General features: G+C 47.6%; 1 protein-coding gene across 3 annotated transcripts in view; it reads right to left on the bottom strand.

Moving 5' to 3' along the window:
* Positions 1-520: 520 nt before the first annotated feature.
* Positions 521-20,138, bottom strand: part of ZNF532 (zinc finger protein 532) — a 107,895-nt gene continuing 88,277 nt past the window's right edge. For all 3 annotated transcript variants that reach the window (XM_029922035.1, XM_029922036.1, XM_029922034.1), the window contains 3 exons: positions 7,163-7,275; positions 4,737-4,884; positions 521-3,150 (listed from right to left, as the gene is read on the bottom strand). In XM_029922035.1, the coding sequence (XP_029777895.1) occupies positions 2,656-3,150; positions 4,737-4,884; positions 7,163-7,275 (756 nt within the window). In that variant the 3' untranslated portion in view covers positions 521-2,655. The remainder of the gene's footprint in view (positions 3,151-4,736; positions 4,885-7,162; positions 7,276-20,138) is intronic.

Consider the following 20,138-nt stretch of genomic DNA (forward strand, 5'->3'; position numbering starts at 1 on the left):
AACCACGGCCCCCTCCAGATCTACCGCTAAGGAAGAGTGGGTAGAACTCCCAAGTCCCACTGTGGGCTTCTGCTCCGCATTCACCATGTGACCCCCAAGTACTCACATCCTTCATAAATGGCTAAGAATTTTCCACAGAGGCCCTTCCCAGTTCTGTTCCCCCTATGTTATCTTGTCCTCTGGCCTTCGGATCTCGTCCAGAGGTTCCATCTCCTCACCTGTGTGTTCTATTCCAGGTCATTTCTTCACGACCCATCTTCTAGCTCCCCGGTCTGTCCCCTCTACGGCTGAGTCATCCAGGTTCTCTCCCGTGACTACAGCCCTGGGAGCTGTTCTACTCTAGATTTCCATTGCTTCTTCATTTTGGATCTCAGGGCATTTTTCAAAACTTTCTTGGTTGCCCAGCTAGGCATTTATAGATGCTAACTTGATATGAGCAAGCATTTCTGGGGACTTAAAAGTAGAGAGACTTCCAGTTGATCTTAAGAAAGTCATATAGCGCCACAAACAAAAATTCTAGTGTCGTGTTTCGCACATACTTTTTATTGTTCCATAAATGAATATTTGTCGATATGTACATAAACACAAAGAGCGCTAAGATTTAGAGCAAGATTTAGAGCAAGAGCGTCTGGGTTCTAATATGCAAAGCCACTGACCAGCTCTGAGGGCTCAGGCAAAGAACTGAATTGGAGCTCAGCTTCCTCAACCATAAAACTAGACCGTTCAGACCTGTGCGGCCCACCACACAGGTTTATTGCAAGGTTCGAATGCAGAAACACATGAAAGTGCTATGAATACAACTTAGAGCCGTACAGGTATAAAGAGAACAAGTAACAGCAACCGAACTGCAAGGCGGGAATACTGAATCACACCCTTGCATGATACCCAGGAATCGATGGCATTGAGGAGGCCGAGCGCTAATGAGAACGCACGTGCCATTCTTCCAAGGGGGGAAGAGTTCTGCATTCTCTCGTAGTCCTGTCCCTGCCATTGATCACTTCCTAAATGTCACGAGGATGCCAGAGACCCGCCATCAATAACTCTCTCACAGAAGCGCCAGGGCCAATGTCCCACGTTTATTTACATATGAAATGTGTCGAACACAGTTATGATGGATGCAGTGTGTAACACCGGACAGCAGCAAGACCTCTGGAGGGACCGAACGTTGACTACAGTATATCATGCAAGTATCTATATATACACAAACGGAATTCCTTTTTCTTAAAAATAAAAAGTACAAAACGTGTTTAGGGATAAATACAAGATATAAAATGCCAAAGGAAACGCGACGACGACAACCGAAAAATAGTACTCTCCCAGAGAACTATCAACGGAAGGGACAGCAGAGTACCCACCCTTGCTGTGCTATCAGAAGAACGGAACTACTGGTATTAAAGAGACTTATCGAAATGACCGAACCGAAGCCGGGCGGCGCAGTGCGTGATCGAACTGCCAATCACGACACGCGGGTTGCTGCATTGATAGGCCGGTGGTGGAGGTTGTGCATCTCCACTCCAAGTACCAGAACGTTTGGCAGTAGCACCCCAGAACAGGAAACGCCAACCCTTTAGACAGCAGAGGGTTAAGTCAACTGGGATATATCCTTTTTTTTTTTTCCTGTCAAGAGCCAGAGAAATACTTGATATTTTTAGTTGTGTCTTTGTAATAGTTAATAAATTACGTGACAAAAACTCGACTATAGAAATCTACTGGTCTAACTACGTTATGTGTCACTTTGACAGTAGTCCAGCCCTTTTGTGACTTGATCTCCTGGTGTCCCTGCAGCCAGCCTCGCACATCTGCCCAGAAAAACCACTAGCCCCTGGCTTTCCCCTTGGCAATGCCCTTCCTTCCCGGTCCCAAAGTGGAACGGAGGAAATCCATGCTCTTTACTGCAGACACGGGGCCCACACTTTTAATCCATCACTGGGAAAGAAGCTATCTGCAGGCTGCTGTGAACACCGTCGGGCGTGGCCTGGAGGAAAATGCCAGACGCCGGAGCGCACTCGCGCGGAGAGGTGCACTCGCGGGCTTAGAGCAGGCACGTTGGGGGTAGTGCTAAGACACTTAAAAGTCCCTAGTGTTTTTGAGACCCACAATACCTACAATTTATGTAGTGAAGTCTAAAAATTAAAAACACTAAAAAAGGCATTATCTTAGCCTTGTAATTAGTTAACCCATTCAAATCTGTAACATACAAAATGGTTTATTTGAGTTCAGGAACTGCCCCTGTTACTAAGAACTCTGTGTTTAAAGGAACGGTACAAAAAGAAAAAGTCTAACCCAAAAAAAAACAAAAACAAAAACAAAAAAAAAACCCCAAATAACGAAACACAACCAAAAAAACCAGGACCGAAAAAAGGAAACAAAACAACCTCAAAACATGTTCCACTAAATACGGATACAAACATGTAACAAAGAGTATAAAAAGTTATTCGTTTAAATATATACAAACTCTTTGAAACTCAAATACTGTGTTCATACTTCCCGAGGAGGGGAGATACACGACGAGGCGGAGAAGGTACACTGGAAGAGAGTATATTGCAACAGCCTAGACAGTACTGTTAACTCTGTTATACTGCAAACTTTTCGTAACAAAAAACGGTCTCCTTTATTCCAATGTGGACAGGGATCTGCTAACGGGGAGGTCCGTGGCTACTTCTCGGCGGAGCTCACTCTCTTGGATTTGATGAAGGCCATGCCGTGCGTCCGCATGTGGGCGTTTAAGGCAGCGTCAGCCTCGAACGTCTTGGCGCACACCTTGCACTTCCGGTCGGACACCGCGCCGTCGGGCGCCTCGTCCTCGCGGCTGGGCTTGTTCTCCTGCTGGTGCTCCTCGCCGGCCCCGTTCTGCTTGGACACCGGCTGCGGCTCCTTGAGCTTGTGCACGATGAAGAGGTGCCGGGACAGCGACACGTGCGACGTGTAGCAGAGGCCGCACTCGCGGCACTGGTAAGAGGAGCCGTCCGACTTGTGCTGCGGGATGTGCTCGTGGAACTGCAGCAGGTTCTCGGTGGTGAAGCCGCACACCGCACACTTGTGAACCTTGAACACGTTGATCTTCAGCTTCTTCAGCGGCTGGGTGATCGCCCCCCTGGGAGGCCTGAACTCCAGGACGGGTTCCTCCAACTTGCGCTTGGGGCTGGGGACCTTTGAGGGAGGAGAAAGCACAGAGCGGACAACACACGTGAAAATCGTTGTGCTGCACGTGGGGCAGGCGGCCAGGTGTCTCCCGGGGCCCTGTGGGCTGCGGGATTCAGGGTTTCCCACAGGGGCTGGTCTGCCCCCCACCCCCACGCCCAGCGCTGACGCTCCACACGTCGGAACCGAGCTCCTACCCTACCGCTCGGGGCCCCTGGACACAGCAGCAAATTCCCTGTCTCCAGGGAGCACAGGCTCCAACAGAGCAGGACAGAAAACCGCCGGCAATGAGGCGGCCTACAGTGTGTCAGACCCTGGAGAAAACCAAGCAGGGCACTGAATGGGGACGGGCAGCGGGGGGGGGGGGGGGGGGGGCTGGGGAGTTGGGCAGGGCTGCAGTCAGAGATGATGGCCTCAGTGATGGTGACATTTGAACAGAGGCCTGCTGTGCTGAGGGCAAGCGCCCAGGTGTCGGGAGCCAGCCTGGAGGACAGAAGGGAGGCCAGTGGGCCGCAGCCATGACCAGGTGGGGGGAGGGGGAGGAGGGAGAAGGGGGGTTGTAGGTGGCAGCAGGGAGCACACAGGGAAAACGTCAGGACTCTGCCTTCCTGGAGCCCTGGATGGGGAGCTGCGGGAGCCCCAGCTGGTCCAGGGGCCGAGCATTCCCACACACTCACTCTCTTGGTGGCATGCTCTTCCCCTTCCATCCCCATCTGTCTAAATCTGAGCCACACTAAATCCCCTCGTTTCCAGCTGCCAGAAGTCCAAGCCAGAGGGACACTCCCCCCCTCCCTGCTCTGCGGCCCATCTCTTCTGCCTGGTTGGCAGGGCACCACTCAGACCCAGCCCTGACCTGGAGCTGCCCCTGCACGTACATCCTTCAATTCCACCCGCCCCCCCACACCCCGGCCATCAGTGGAGGGGAAACGACTACAAACTAATGAGACGCTAGTCTGACTTGTACTCTGATTAGTCTTTACTCAATGATCAACTCCTTGCATGCACAAACGCACACACACACACAGGCTGTTACCCAGGTACATTCCAGAGGCAGCCCAGTGCAAAGACACTGCCTACATGTCTGCTGAACTGGTGCCTGGCCGATTGCACCTGCCACACACGTGCCTCACACACACGTTTACATATTCACTGCTGTCTGATTCAAGTCCGCTGGCCACGGACCTAAGAATAATGCAGAGATTTAGGATTTTACCTCTCACCGTCACGGAGCAAAACTAAGGAGAATCTCTTAATTTTTATCAGGTACCCTTCACAACTGACATAAGGCCAACAAGAGAAGAATCTTCCTTCCTACATTCCTTTTGCCTAAGAGCCAATTTTGAGCGTCCGCATAAGATCTTATCATTTCTATATGTATGTAGCTCCCTCGAGCTGTTTCAGAAAAGATACAGAAGAAACTGGATACCTTTTAGGAGCAAGATGAAAAGATCAGAATGGGTGTACGGGGAGCTGACCTATTTATAAACTTTGGGCATAATCTTGTGTAACTGCAGAAAAATTACAATGAAGAGAATGGATGGCAAAAAGCAAGTCAACACAACTGCACCGTAAAGAGAACACGTGCAATGTTTGACCTTGGTATCTTCTTTTATCTCGGTTTCCTCCTCATTGGTGGCTTCTGTCATTTCTTTCAAGTCAGGATCCTTAATACCGTGCATGAGTTGGATATGTTTCTCCAGCATCAACCGTTTCGTAAAGGTGCGCCTGGAGTCTGGGCAGTGCCTGTGGGACAAAGACAAGGAGGTGACCCACCTGCTAACGTACCCCATGCACAGAATGCGCTCTCTGCAGAAAGGGCCTTCAACCAGCCAGTGCTATGCTTGGTGGGGACAAGACGATCTGGGTGAGGGGCGCCCGGGTGGTTCAGTCGGTTGAGCGTCTGACTTCGGGTCAGGTCACGATCTCCCGGTTCGGGAGTTCGAGCCCTATGTGGGGCTCGGTGTGGACAGCGTGCAGCCTGCTTGGGATCCTCTCTCGGGCCTCCCTTGTCACCCCTCCCCCACTCTTTCTCTCAAAATAAATAAATGAACTTAAAAAAAAAAGTGAATACCAACAGTCTAAAACGAAATAGCAATTTTGCTATGGATCGCACAGTTTTCCTTTTGCGAGAAAAATTTCTGCAGTTTCTGTAAAAAGCCGTCTGTCGGTTTTTGTGTCTCTATAGGATCAGCCTAATTCAGTTTGGATGGGGTATTTATTTTCCAGATTTGGTTAAGGTATGACTTAATTTATAATTCTACACGGCTGTCATTTTTTTAACTTGAGGATAATATCAGATTTCAAAAGTTTTCTTTACAAGGACTCCGTGTTCCCTCAGAATGCATGACATAAGAGACAGCTCAGCATGGCAGGCGTCCCTCCCTGACTCCTGCATGTGGATGTTAAGTATCCCAGTCCGCTCCGCCGCTGCAGAGAGGACAGGGCGTGTGGCCCCGTCGAATTCCTCACCAAGGCACAAGCCCAGCGCCACCGCACTCAAACTCATGTGTTCGATCAGTTGACGGAGATGGAGAAAACTCAACAGAGATCCAAAATAGGGCAACCTTTTAAGTTTTCGTTTCATCTTATCGGGGGGGAGGGGGGGACCCCACACCTGCAGATTATGCATAGTTTTTTCTTTAATAGATACTAATTCGCCATTTTCTTAATGCAATGGACCATAAACAGGTTAAAAAAAGAAAGAAAAAAAAGGGAATGCCCGTGGGGACCATGGACACTGTGAACCAGACACCAAGAACTGCAAAGCGGGGGTGAAACGCACCTCACGGTCTCACATGGAACCAAACTTGCTGCCTTCCAAAAGGCTTCTGGAGACTTTGTGAGGATTGGCCCTCAGGCCCTCATGATTTCGCATTAGAGACCCCTCCCTCGCCCCCCACAGGGGCAGTGCTGGGACCTGGCGCCAACACCACCCAACAAAGGAAATCAGCCAGACGATCCAAACACCTCCCTGCCCTACGGCATCTCCAGGGACAAACACACAAAACCTGTCTGAGGAAGGACTAAGCCACGCCAGGCTCCCTTCCTCCCTTCTTCTCAGCCATCTCAAACATGCAGGCCTGACTCCTGGAATGTTCTCACCTCCCGGCCATCACTCCCAACTTCACCTTCACCTCAGGAGAGTCTGTGCCCCCGGTTTCCTACCCGAGCCGCTTGCCTAACTAACCGAAAGCAGTGAAGCCTTGCAGGACAGACCACCAACCTTCTCAAGTGTCCTGAGACACACGGTACACTGCATCCTGCTCTGATCATGTCACATGCTACGTGCCGGCGACACGGCTTCCGTGTCTGTTAAGTCCTCTCTCTCTGTTGCGAGAAGTGCCTTGAAGTAAGTAACCCTGTTGGTCTCACCTCACGTGCAGCATGTTCTGGTTGAGCGGGCGATAAAGCTTTATTGCTATTGATAAAATTCTGAATTTCAGATCCAAAGAAGTAGTGCGTGACTGTCCAGAGTGCTGTGGCCGTCCGTTCGGTGTGCTGGCCCGCGCCTTTCCTTGAATCTGATCTCTGAGCCAAACGTGTGCGCCGGGCAAAGCCTGCCCTCCCTTAGGGCAAACAGTCCGGCCAAGGATGGAGTCCATGACCAGGTCCCATCGGGGTCTGCGCTCAACCACTCACCCGGACAATCCACCTGCCGATCGATGCTGGCAAATCCCTGTGCTTCTAGAGACCGAACAGCATCTCACTGACCTGCGCACCTGCAGCCCAATCACTTCTCCAAAGCGCATGGGTGCATAAACCATGTACCTCGGGACAACCGGTATGGACGGACCCAGGAACGGACACAGGGTGTGCAAGAAACGCCTCCTGCTTATTTTACTATTTTTAAGGGTTGCGGCCCAATCAAGAAATTGTATGTCACAACAGCGGGATGGAACTAAAATGAGCTCTATGAACTGCAGCCCCGAAACGGAAAGTTCACGGTAAACCGTGAGAAGCCGTCGAGTGGGCCCAGCACTACCCTTCCACTGGGCTTCCCACGTAAGAAACGCAGACTTACGAGCAGGTGTAGACTTTCCTGATGCCCTTGTGCTTGATCCGGTTGTGGCGGCACAGGCTGTGTGAGGAGCTGAAGGATTTGTCACACTGGCGGCAAGGGTGTTTCTTCATTTGCTTTATGAGGAGAAAAGAGATCGAAAGTCACTTAAGAGGACAAACACAGAACTGCTTCAAAAATTAAGAACTCTGTCCTAACAGTTTGCGTTTTATAATCATCACTGTTTAGCAATCCAAAGAGAAAACTAAAAGATACTTCGTAATACGTAATAAAAAGGAAGGGTAGGGATGGGGTAACTACGAAAGGATTAATTTCAGGAGAATGGGATAAACATGATCCTAAGGATAAAATATTACGTATTTTCTCAAAACACTTATGGTTTTGATTCAACATAAACCCCCAGATATCTGAAAACATCAAATTTTCTTTGTAAAAGAGATTTAAATGTTCTTTTTAAATAGCAGATACTAGGGGAGCTCGGGTGGCTCAGTTGGTTGAGTGTCAGACTCTTAATTCTGGCTCAGATCACGATCTCATGGCTGTGAGACTGAACCCCATGCGTTGGAGGTCTACGCTGAGCGTGGAGACTACTCGAAGATTCTCTCTCCCTCTGCCTCTGCCCCTCCCCTGACTGTGCTATAAACAAACAAACAAACAAACAAATAGCTAGCAGATACTATACAAAAATGTAATTCTTCAATAAACACCAAATAAAACCATTACTTAATTTGTTGTGTGCAGAGAGAATGTTAACTTATCCAATACACCATTTTAAACTAAATCTCTAGCTAATGTTAAGCATTTTGACTTTCTCCCCAATGATTAATTATTCCTTACATAAAGGAGGAGTTTTCCAAAAGGCCTTTTGAATAGTACCGTTTGGTTATTTCAAAAACACACAAGTTTGGAACCTTTATGGAGGCTGCCATAGGTGCCACAGGTGCGTGTGTACGTGTGTGCACGCATGCTTGTGTGTGGGGGTCGGGGGACAGTGACAGAGCAAGATAAAAGTTTCCTACTTCAGCTATGACATAATTATACTAACTGAACACATTCTCATTTGGAACCTTTGAAGTCAAATGAGCGGCTCAACCTTACAGCAAGTTCACGGAAGGTGAGATGCAGTGCGGTCTGGAATCAAACAATGCTGTACCACAAGGAAATGAGATCAAGAAGTAACTGTCCACCTCGTGAACAGAACGAACTCTGGCAAAACCCTCATTAAAAATAAGGTTGAAGTGGAAGCGAATCTCATGTGAAATAACATTACTATTTATGGCAATAAGAAGAGATACGCAAAGCAACTGTGGGCTAAGTGGTTAAAGAAAGGATAAAAATTTTTTGAAGTTTTACTGATTTATTTTTGAGAGAGAGAGAGAGACAGAATGATTGGGAGAGGGGGAGGGAGGGAGAGAGAAAGAGAGAGAAACATCCCAAGCAGGCTCCACACTCACCAAATGGTGAGACCATGACCTGAGCCAAAACCAAGAGTCGGACACTCAACTAACTGAGCCACCCAGGCGCCCAGACAGGATAAGTATTTTTAATAATTGTTTTTATATTAATCACTTGACAAAGATGCCCTTATTCAAACTGGTGAGCAAATCTATTTAAGTGGTGGAGTTTGGCTCTGGAGACCCAGAAATGGATTGGCACCTTGTCTCTACGACTCATGCATCGCACCAGACGACCATGCGACAGTTTCCAGTCCCCAGACTGTCAGGTGGGGTCACAACAGTGTCTTCCTCAGAGCGTGCTGGCAGAACAAGGGGTCCGCGGGGAACTAAAGGGTCAGCACAGTGCTTGGGACACTGAGAAATCCTCAGTAAGTATTCTTTAGGAATAATAATAAAATACCCAAATTCATTTTCAGAGAGTGGGAAATACTGTCTTTTACATAAAACACATCAGTCTGTGTTTAAAAACCCAAACAGAGACCAGGAAGGACATTTCTTCTCCATGCTAAAGATGAAAGTCATTGCGTTGCTTTTATCATTTTCCTGAACACATAATCTGGGATGTTAGGAGAATAATCTCATGCGGGGAAGGAGGTGGGGGAGACAGAGGGAGAGAAAGCAGAGTGAATAACCAACTAATGCCTCTGAGCCACTCTTTCCCCAAAGATTCCTTCATAAACATCGTGATCACATAACAGAGACAATCCCTAGTCTCTTGGATTAGCATTTATGGAGCCAGAGAATAAATAAGAAAAAAGTTTTTTTTAATTTTTATTTATTTTTGAGGCAGAAAGAGACAGAGTGTGAGAGGAGGAGGGGCAGAGAGAGAGACACAAACACACACACAGAATCCGAAGCAGGCTCCAGGCTCTGAGCTGTCAGCACAGAGCCCAGCGTGGGGCTCAAACTCACAAACCGCAAGATCAAGACCTGAGCCGAAGCCGGACGCTTAAACAACTGAGCCACCCAGGTGCCCCAAGAGGTTTCTTTACTTTAAGAACAGTCATGGAAGTCCTACATTTCAATAAAGCCACATAAATCTAATATCTAATTCCTACCGAATTTTGCACCTATAAGATCACCCAGAAAAGTCAAAACACAAGGCATTTCTCTAAAAGCAAGAAGGTTGTAGCAAATCTCATCAAACATGTAGAGAACATACATGTACCTTTCTAACCATGTAACACAGGCAAGAGGCCTCAGGAAGCCAAACCGGGTTTTCCATTAAGAGGAAGGGTTTAAAATTCATTTATGGTATCATTATATTAATATTAAATCCAAAAAATCTTTGAGATTTTTTTTTAAAGTAATGTCTATACCCATTGTGGGGCTCAAACTCACAGCCCCGAGATCAATAGTCCCCTTGCTCCACGACTGAGCCGGCCAGGTGCCCCCAAGTCAAAATTCTAATAAACAGCAATAAAGAAATCCTCGGTGGGAAATAAATTAAATGGAAGAGCAGCTTTGCTGAATCAATAATTACTGTTTTCAAAGAGTTGACAACGGGTGAGACAGTCTTCTTTTCAAACCTCTTTAGGAAGAAAAGCAGAAATGAGCGGTATAATCCCAAAACAGTGGAGCAGGGTTCCAAAATCGCTGGTGACAGGCAAATTACGGGTTCAAACACCAGCTTCCTGATCAAACCTGCCGTGTTCCCATTACCTAAGAAAACAAATGACTCCCTCCCTTGTTAGGCTTTAAGTACTAACTTATTTAAAGGTACTTCACCTAATTTATTTCAAGAATGTGTATCTTCAGGGTTACAAGAGCTCACACTGCCACTTTACGATGCAGAGAGCAATTTTACCAACCAAAAAAATATGGAAAACACAGTACTGAAAACGCATAAAGTACCATCGTCATCCTGTTTGTTAAGCTGTCCCCTGGTTCCAGCTAACGCAAGCCAATTTGGAGGGAACTTGGGCCTTGAGTGGACGTTTTATAGTTAGGTTTTCCCACTCAGTGAGGAGTTATGTTGTTTTTAAATGGAGCTTTGTAAAGAAATGCTGGATGAATAGAAGCTGCTGGGGTCTCAATGTTTTGAGGACATTAAATATCAAACAAAACCAAAGCTTGGGTGCATCTCCTAAACTTTTCCTCTAATTTCTCATTTTTGATTCTTTTTTTTAATAACTTTTTTTTTAATGTTTTATTTATTTTTGAGACAGAGAGAGACAGAGCATGAGCAGAGAGGGGCAGAGAGAGAGGGAGACACAGAATCTGAAGCAGGCTCCAGGCTCTGAGCTGACAGCACAGAGCCCGACATGGGACTCGAACCCATGAATGTGAGATCAGGACCTGAGCCGAAGTTGAAGGCTTAACCAACTGAGCCACCCAGGCGCCCCCTCATTTTTGGTTCTTTTACCTTAACATTCTTTAGGAAAGCATTAGCCCCTCTAAGGAAATTCCTCTGCTCTGAACGCCCTAGCCTTGGGCTCAAGATCTGAGCTCTGGGATTTACAAGGCCTCCAAGGCCATTCTTTCTGGGTGGCACTGGGTGAACGTGTTCGGGACTGCCGTGGGTTCTCACAAGCAGACGTTGCCCGTTCTGATAACTGGTCCCTTCTTGTACCTTGGCTTGAAGCCCTCTTTCTGCCTGAGGAGACTGAAGAAGGCAGAGGGAGGAAAGTCCCAACCTCAGACAACCCTGCCTCCCACCAACATGCACAGAGCGTCCTTATCTACATCACACACCCAGAGTCACCCACAAATTTTGGAAGAACGAGCGGAATTATTCCCAAGACATGCTGGGACCACACCCTTCAGCTCGATCACAGACACTTTCTATGAAAAGGAAAAACCAACCACCTGTATAGACTTGAACCTACCCCAACAGCGGTCCCACAGGATAGAACTCCTAAAACTCTGGACCTTTCCACTTGGGAATCTATTCTACAGACACCCACACCCGGTCCGGTCAGTTCTGTACATGATCAACATGTATCATGGGCCATAACTCACTACAATAAGCAACACCACACAGTAAAAACCAGAGGGCTGCCAGCAAAAACGCAAATGCAAGGCATAACACTCAAACACGATCGGGGATGCGCTTCATAGCAGCATCCTGCGTAACTGGGCGAGGGAGGGGGTGGCCTGCTGCAATTCTGTGAGGCGGAGGAAGGAGGGTTACCTGAAATCAGAGGGTCGGAGGGAAGGTGTAACACCAGGTGCGGGTGGACCTGTGTGACTCAATGGGGCGATGAAATCACGGGAGACAGTCTGGCGTGAGCGCATGTGTGTTTCGTGAATTCCTACACAAGTCCATTCCCCGATTTTCTGTGCTCACCACGTGTTTCTCTCAGGGATGAGGTCACGCAGGAGGGAATTCAGAATCCACAGTAAGCTCCAACCATTCCCTGACAGATCAACTGCTTTAGGACAAATCTGTTTCCAACACGAGCATTCTAGCAGAACGGATCATGCGTACACGGTTATTTGGTGCAGCACTGCATAGGATGGAACGGACGGGAAGAATCTGGAAGGGAGAACTGGTCAAACAAAGTATATGTGCTCATACAACAACACTCTTGTCACGTGAATGTGGAAAAGAATGGAAGATCTTGACGCACCAATACCAGAAGAACTAGATATTATGTATGACAGGAAGAGACTAGTACAGAGAATTGTATTCCTAGCCTGTGTTCTGCATTTGGAAGAAGTGAAAGGGAACATACATGCATGTATGATGATCCCTGCATAAGAGAAACTTCAAGATACATCATAAGAAACATAGTAGTGCTGGGTGGGCAAGGGTAGGACTGAGGCGTTTTGCTATATCCCTTCATATTGTGTAGATGGTTGAACAATGTGGATACAGCCCACGCCAAAAAAAATTTTTCTTCTACTGTTGCCTCAAAAAAATTTGAAAGCAAGGTGACTGGATGGCTCAGTCAGTTAAGTGTCTGACTTCGGCTCAGGTCGGCTCAGGTCATGATCTCATGGTTTGTGGGTTCGAGCCCCGCGTTGGACTCTGTGCTGACAACTCAGAGCCTGGAGCCTGCTTCAGATTGTCTCCCTCTTCTCTCTCTGCCCCTCTCCGCTCACACTCTAGTCTCACTCTCTCAAAAATAAATAAATGTAAAAAAAAATTTTTTTTTGATCTGGAAGCAGGCTTGCGGAGGTGTAATTTACACAGTGTAAAATTCATGCTTATGGACACAGACGTGGCAGCTCCATCACCCCTAAAACTCCCCTGTGCCCCCTTCCAGCCAAGTCTGCTTCCTACAGCCAGCTCTTGGCAACCACTCATCTGCTGTCTAGCCTCTGGTTGTGTTTGTCCCATTTGTCCCCGAAACGGAAGCACATAGTTTCTGCTCTGGCCTCCCTCACTGGGGAGGATGTGTGCAATCCAGCCAGGCTGCCCAGCGCCTCGGCAGCCCATTCCATCTCATGGTGGGCGGCGTTCCGCAGTCTAAGGATCCTTCCGTTCCGCTTCATGAGTCTGCGTCCCTGGCGAAGGCTGTCTAGGCTGTTTCCAGCTTTTGGAAATTATGAATTAAAGCCCCTACAAACATGCACGTACAGATTCTGGTGTGAACATATGATCTTATTTCTCCTGGGTGACAACTCCAGAATGAGATTATGAAGTCATATCAACCCATTTCCCAGAATGGCTGTGCTCGGCATTTCCGCCAGCAAAGGGGCAGAGGTCCAGCTGCCCTGCCGCCTTCCAGCGGCTGGCACTGAGGCTTTATTGTAGCCATTCTACAGAGCAGCAGGTGGTTTTGATGTGCAGCTCCCTAATGATGAAGGGTGTCGAGGTAAAAGATTTTCGGGGGATCAACCACCTGCATGTCCTCTTCCTCCAAAGAAAACCCCCCAACTCTACAAGTTTCTAGTTTTTAATTTCTATTTCAGGAGGAATTTCAGTGCCCTGTAAGTGCCTTGAAATTAGAAGCTACAAGGGCGCCTGGGTGGCGCAGTCGGTTAAGTGGCGGACTTTGGCTCAGGTCATGATCTCCCGGTTTGTGAGTTCGAGCCCTGCGTCAGGCTCTGTGCTGACAGCTCAGAGCCTGGAGCCTGCTTCAGGTTCTGTGTCTCCCTCTCTCTCTGCCCCTCCCCCACTCATATTCTAATATATCTCAAAAATAAACATTAAAAAATTTTTTTTTAATTTCTGTGGTATGAAATTCGAAAAGTCTTTCTAGTTTAGACGTTGTGAAAAATGTCAAGGCTCTTTGATACTTCTTGCCAAACTGTCCTCAAAAATGACCCCATCGATATTAGTCAGGGCTCATTCCCAAAAGCCTTACAGATCACCATTCAATTTTGCCAACGTGGTAAATGAAATATTATAACTGCGCTTCATTTTATTTTTCCTCAGAGCCTAGGGGTGCTGGACATCTATCCATACATCCCTGAGCCGTTTACAGGAATGGCCCAATCACACCCTTTCTACAGTTTTCTATGGTGTGAAGTCTGGAGAAGAATGGCAGGCAGGAGATCAGAGTGAGACCACAGCCCTTGTGGACCACAGCGGGGACTTTGTGTCATCCAAGACACGTGACTAGAAGACTCCAATGGGTCATCCGTGACCCTGATGGGAAGACACCAATGCGTTTGAGCAGAGGAATAATATGATCCAGGTCACTCAGGCCACCAAGTATAGAAGCAAAGAACCAGTGTAGAGGCGAAAGACTAAGTGCCACGGGTTTGGAACGTAAAGGTAATGACAAATGACTGGATTTGGCATATATCTCAAAGGTGGACCTGTGGATGGGCTGAATGGGGGTGACAATGGAGAGAAAAAAGCAGTTATGTATCACTCCAAATTCCTTGTCTGGACACTTGATAAAACGGTTTTACCAGTTACTGAATGGGAAAGTAGGAGAGAAGCAGGCTTAGGGAAGGAGAGAAATCAAGAATTACATTTCGGATACATTACATTCAAGAAGCCCATTGGAGGAGAAGCCCGTTGGAGATTTAAGTAAAGATGCTAACTAAGTGGTTAGATTCAAGTGTGCAACTTGGGGGAGCAGTCTGGGCCAAAGATAGAATTCTGTGAGTCAGGAGGTTAGAGATGGCATTTAAAGTCATGGGCCTGGATGCGAAGTTTCTGAGAAGAAAGGGCACGTCAACATTAACAGGCTGGAAAGAGAAGAAAGACTGAGAAGAGCTATCAATGAGGCAGGATGAGAACCAAGAGGCCTAGCAGAGAAAGCATTTCCAGAAGAACCTAGGAGACAACCGCTTCGGACAGGTTAAGTGGCATCGCTGATGACGCCAAGACCCCGGGCGCGAGTCCCCCGCCCCGCAGTTTCTGTGGTGTGGCGACATGAATGGGAGGTGTGGGGAACACAGGGATGGAAGCGATCTCAGGGACGTTTGCTATGAAGGGAAACAGAGGGAAAAAGGCAGGAGGCCGGTGGGTCAGGAAGGCTGCTCTGCGGGGGTAAGACGCACCCTGCAAGCTTTAGGGTTCTGAGAACAATCCGGGAAAAGCTGAGGATCCAGGAAAGAGTGGACAAGTGTGGCTGTGACGTCCTCCAGTGACGGAGCGCATGGACAGAGGGGCGGGCCTTCCAGGGACACAGAGTGGCCCTCTGTAAGAGGAGAGGGGACAGTACGCATGTTAAGGACAAAGGGGTTTTCACTGCCTGCCTCTCGTGTCAGGCAAAATCCAAACTTGTTGGCTTTCGAGACGGTCCATCCGCAATCCAATTCTCAACCCACCCTTCTGACCACACACCTCCCAGGACTTCATAACTGCTGCATTCAAAGCCACACAAATTCACATCTTCTGAGGACAGTGACACATTTCCCCCTTAAGAAACAGCCTCCCTCTCCCAGAGGCCCAGCTCACCACTGAGTCCCTCGGTGGCCTTCCTGACATCTCCTTCCCTCGCCCACATCCCACAAAGGTACTGGAGACACACAGTTCAATATGGCACCTCCTTGCCTAAAACCCACTGGGGTTCTCTGTACCCTCAAGGGCTAAGGTTTTTGGACTTACCTACCTCACCAATCCCAACCTCCCTCCACGCCCTTGCAGAGCTACCAGCTGGCAGTCACTTAGAAGGCCTTGTACCACACCCATACTCTGCTGCTCGTACACTGGGTGAATCCCCCATGTGCCCTCCAAATACATACTTAGGTAATGTTTCTTCTGTGAAGCCTTCCCCGGCATCTCCCAGACCCTGCCAACTCCCCCAAGAAACGGTGATGCTCAAATCCCTGCTTCCTTATGCCTTAGATGATACTCTACTTCTTCTCTCCCATGTAGCCCATGCAACTCTAATTTTTAATTTCACTCTGTCCTCCTCCGACTTCTTTCAAGGCTGGACCGTACTTTATCGCTCTTGCTCTATTCAGAGCCTGAAGCAAGTACTGCGCTGAAATCGGAACTGGAAGCACTTTGCACTTAGTATTAATTACCCACCACCTTGTGATTCCTCTAAGCCCCAACTAGTTGTCACTTTTAAACTATTTATGCATTCAGGGCACGAGGGTGGCTCAGCTGGTTAAGTGTCCGACTTTAGCTCAGGTCACGATCCCATGGTCCATGGGTTTGAGCCCCTGCATCGGGCTCTGTGCAGACAGCTCAAAACCTGGAGCCTGCTTTGGATTCTGTGTCTCTCTTTCTCTCTCTCTCTGCACCCTCCCCTGCTCATGCTCTCAAAGATAAACATTAAAATAATTGAAAATATTTATTCTCTCTTTTTCTACCCAACTGGGGGCATCTCCAGAGCAAGAATTGTGGCACAACTTGGTAAATGTTGATAGAACTAAAAAATGGTACACACAGGGGCGCCGCAGTCAGTTAAGCATCTGACTTTGGCTCAGGTCAAGATCTCACAGTTTGTCAGTTCTAGCCCCGCATTGAGCCATGTGCTGAAGGTCAGAGCCTAGAACCTGCTTCAGATTCTGTGTCTCCCCCTCTCTCTGCACCTCCCATGCTCATGCTCTGTCTCTGTCTCTCAATGATAAATAAACACACAGAACAAACATTATTAAAAATTAAACATCCCCAAGGGATTAATGAATGGCCTGTTCTAAATAGTTTCAGAATTGACACTACTCCTGTTATACGCAAGTGCCCAGCAAACCAAAGACTGAAAATGAGAAATAAACAGGAAAAATTAATAACCTGAACAGGTTTAAAATATCCATAAGGTAGTAAGTCTCCTATAAAATAAAGCTTTTCTACAGAATAGAAACATACTAAGATTACATATAAATTATAACCTAATAAAGTTTTTTCTTTTTTTTTTTAAATAGGCTCCACACTCAATACGGAGCTCAAAGCAGGGCTCAAATTCACGACCATGAGATCAAGACCTGAGCTGAGATCAAGAGTCAGACACTTAACTGCCTGAGCCCCCCAGGTGCCCCTAAAATTGCTTTTAAAAAAAGAAATTCAGGGGCGCCTGGGGGGCTCAGTCGGTTAAGCAATCGGCTTTGGCTCAGGTCATGATCTCACAGTTCGTGGGTTCGAGCCCTGCATCGGACTCTGTGCTGACAGCTCAGAGCCTGGAGCCTGTCTTCGGATTCTGTGTCTCCCTTTCTTTGCCCCTTTCCTGCTCGCATTGTCTGTCTGTCTGTCTCTCTCTCTCTCTCAAAAATAAATAAAAAAACATTAAAAAATTAAAAAAAAAGAAATTCAGCGAAGAAATATGTAACATCATTAGCATATTAATATTAAATAAATAAATGTATAATTTTCACTCTGGGAAGTCTTAAAACGTTTCACCAGGATATATTTTAAAAAATAATAATGTTTCGTAGGTATTTTACTTTCTCCATCTCTCTGTGTTCGCTCCGGATATCGTGTGTGCCAGTTACATGGAATCACCCGTTACAGAGGGGAAGTCGTAAGAAGCAAACCCGCTGTCCACGCCCAAACCACGCTCTCCTGGGAAACGGTCTTTTACGCAGGCAAGTGGCCTTCCCCCAAAGTCTGGAATACTGTGGGTCATAAATTCTCAATTCCTTACTAAGAATTTCATACCCAGGACACAAAGTAGGTCCTCTGGTCTCACTACCTCCAAGAAAATAACAAATAACAACAGGCAGTCAGATGAGCACGGCATAGGAAACTCAGGCTACATATGTTTGAAAATATCAAAACCAGTTTCTGACTACGAAACCATCCAAGCTTCTACAAATTGGAGTGGAGTGGAGTGGTTGGGGGGAAATATGTAAACACAGAGTACAAATTTAGACCAGAGGTTGGCAGCCGTTCTGCAAAGGGCCAGACAGTACATACTGGAAGCTTTGCAGGCCATAAAGTCGGTTGCAGCTACTGAACGGTGCCTTGCAGTTCGAGAGCAGCCAGGACGGTACATATGAGTGGGGGTGGCTGTGTTTCAATAAATTATTTACCAAACCAGGAGGCCAGCCTGTGAACCCTAGTTTGCCAACCCTGATTTGGACCACCGACTCACACTCCTACACAAAATAGAGCCAAGTCAGTAACTGAGAACCAAACCGATTTAACACATTAGGTAATCGATCTAGGGAAAAAAAAAAAAAGTAACTATAAAGTACGGGGAAGGGTTTGTTTCTCACAGGACATGCTGGGAACACGTCCCAAGGGGTACCAGGATCATGGCACTGTGTCTTGACGACTGAGGTTACAGCTTTGAAATGCATGGTGTTCCTAAGGACAAGTATGTGCTCGTTGCTAGGTCTGCTCAAAACGGCAACAAACAGAGCCAGTCTTCTAACTTCCTGGTTATAAGACTAACCAACTTGCTGAGGACGTGCTGCGACTGAAGAAGACAGACACAGAACTGTAATCAGGGTGGAATAAGGAAAGGCCAAACCTGGAGCAGACCAGAAACGCGCCCCACCACAGTTTCTGTGCCCAGAGCCACATCAGGCACCCTGGCAGTGGAAAAGGAAGGTGCGGAGCCAAAGGCGGATACTGTGACAAAGCTGCCACTGTCACGGCAACGGAACTCAAAAATGCCCGCTGGGGTATCTTGGGGTGACCACAGGCTTGTGTCACCTGGGGGCGTCTGTAGCTGCCTCCACAGACCCGAGGCGACACGCAGCAGAGCTCTGCTTACAGACCCTAAATGACCCTGGGCCTCTTCCCTTTCCGGAGACTTGGGTGCCCATCCTCCTGCACCTGTTCCATTGAGGGTCCTCACACAGGAAGTCCTCTTAGAGCCTCTTATTCTCGCTCACGGTGAGAAAACAGCACTGGCGGGTGCTGTCGGCTGTGCACTGCCGCTTTTCACCGACTCGAAGACGCTCGGGAATCAAAAGACCCGAGTATGAAAAAACTCTTTGCTACTAGTTTCTCTCAGGTCTGGTCCAGCTTCGCTCCCCTTCTTGGGCTTCAAAGGGTGTATTCTACCTTCTAAGCCTCTTGGGCTCCTCACAGACATGCCTATAGCCGGGGGACACATTATTCCTCCATTAATTCTCTTCTCAGAGAATCCAGTCCTCAAGAGAGGATCACGGGAAAGAGTATGGAGAATGTTTTTTCCTTCTAATGATATTTTGAATACAATCTTTCTGTCCTTTTTAATTAAAAAGCTCGCTAGGGGCGCCAGGGTGGCTCAGACGATTAAGCATCCGACTTCTGATTTTAGCTCAGGTCATGATCACAGGTTTGTGAGATCGTGGCCCGCGTTGGGCCCTTGGCTGGCAGCAGAGACCGTTTGGGATTCTTCCTCTTTCTCTCTCTGCCTCTCCCTTGTGTGCTTTCTCTTAAAATAAATAAATATTCTTAAAAGCAATCTAAATAGATAAAAGGTCACTGTGAAAAATCTCTTTCCCCTACAATCACTATTTTATAAAAGTACAGAGATGACTCCAGCATAAAAAAACTGAAATTATACTGTCTGAAGGCTTCAGTAGAATCCTTCTAAGATGATCTATTTCCAAAAACCAAAAGACAAAAGAAACCAGGCGTTCCATTCCAAAATAATCACTGTTTTTTATCAGACAATCTGTTAGAAATCTGTAAACATGATGAAAAAGCAAGCAGGCGAGCATGGAGATCAAAAAAGCTACCATTAAAACTGCCTGATGACAGGCTATGTTCTCCCCGGCGCCAGTCCTACATCATATATTGATCTTTTCAGATGTCTAATTACACCGTATTGATCAGGCCCTGCCGGCAGGTGCAAGCAGCTGCTAAGCCTGAAGAACACAAGACACCACAGGGTCCCGGGAAGCCGCCCTGAGCCACCGCCCGAGGACAGCCACCAGGAGGCCGAGGGACGTCTATTCCGTGTGTGGCTCATTGGCAATGGTCCCAGCTTTGCAATCCCGAAGCTCTGAGGGGCCGTGGAGATAAAAGGACTCCGTGGATTCCCTCGCTCGCCCGGACAAGCCTTCTGAATTCTTTTTTTTTTTTTTTTAAATATTTTTTTAATGTTTTATTTATTTTTGATACAGAGAGAGACAGAGCATGAGAGGGGAAGGGGCAGAGAGAGAAGGACACAGAACTGGAAGCAGGCTCCAGGCTCTGAGCTAGCTGTCAGCACAGAGCCTGATGCGGGGCTCGAACCCACGAACGTGAGATCTGACCTGAGCCGAAGTCGGAGGCTTAACCGACTGAGCCA

This window comes from Suricata suricatta, chromosome 14 (assembly GCF_006229205.1).
Source record: "Suricata suricatta isolate VVHF042 chromosome 14, meerkat_22Aug2017_6uvM2_HiC, whole genome shotgun sequence".
In the NCBI taxonomy this organism is placed as follows: Eukaryota; Metazoa; Chordata; class Mammalia; order Carnivora; family Herpestidae; genus Suricata; species Suricata suricatta.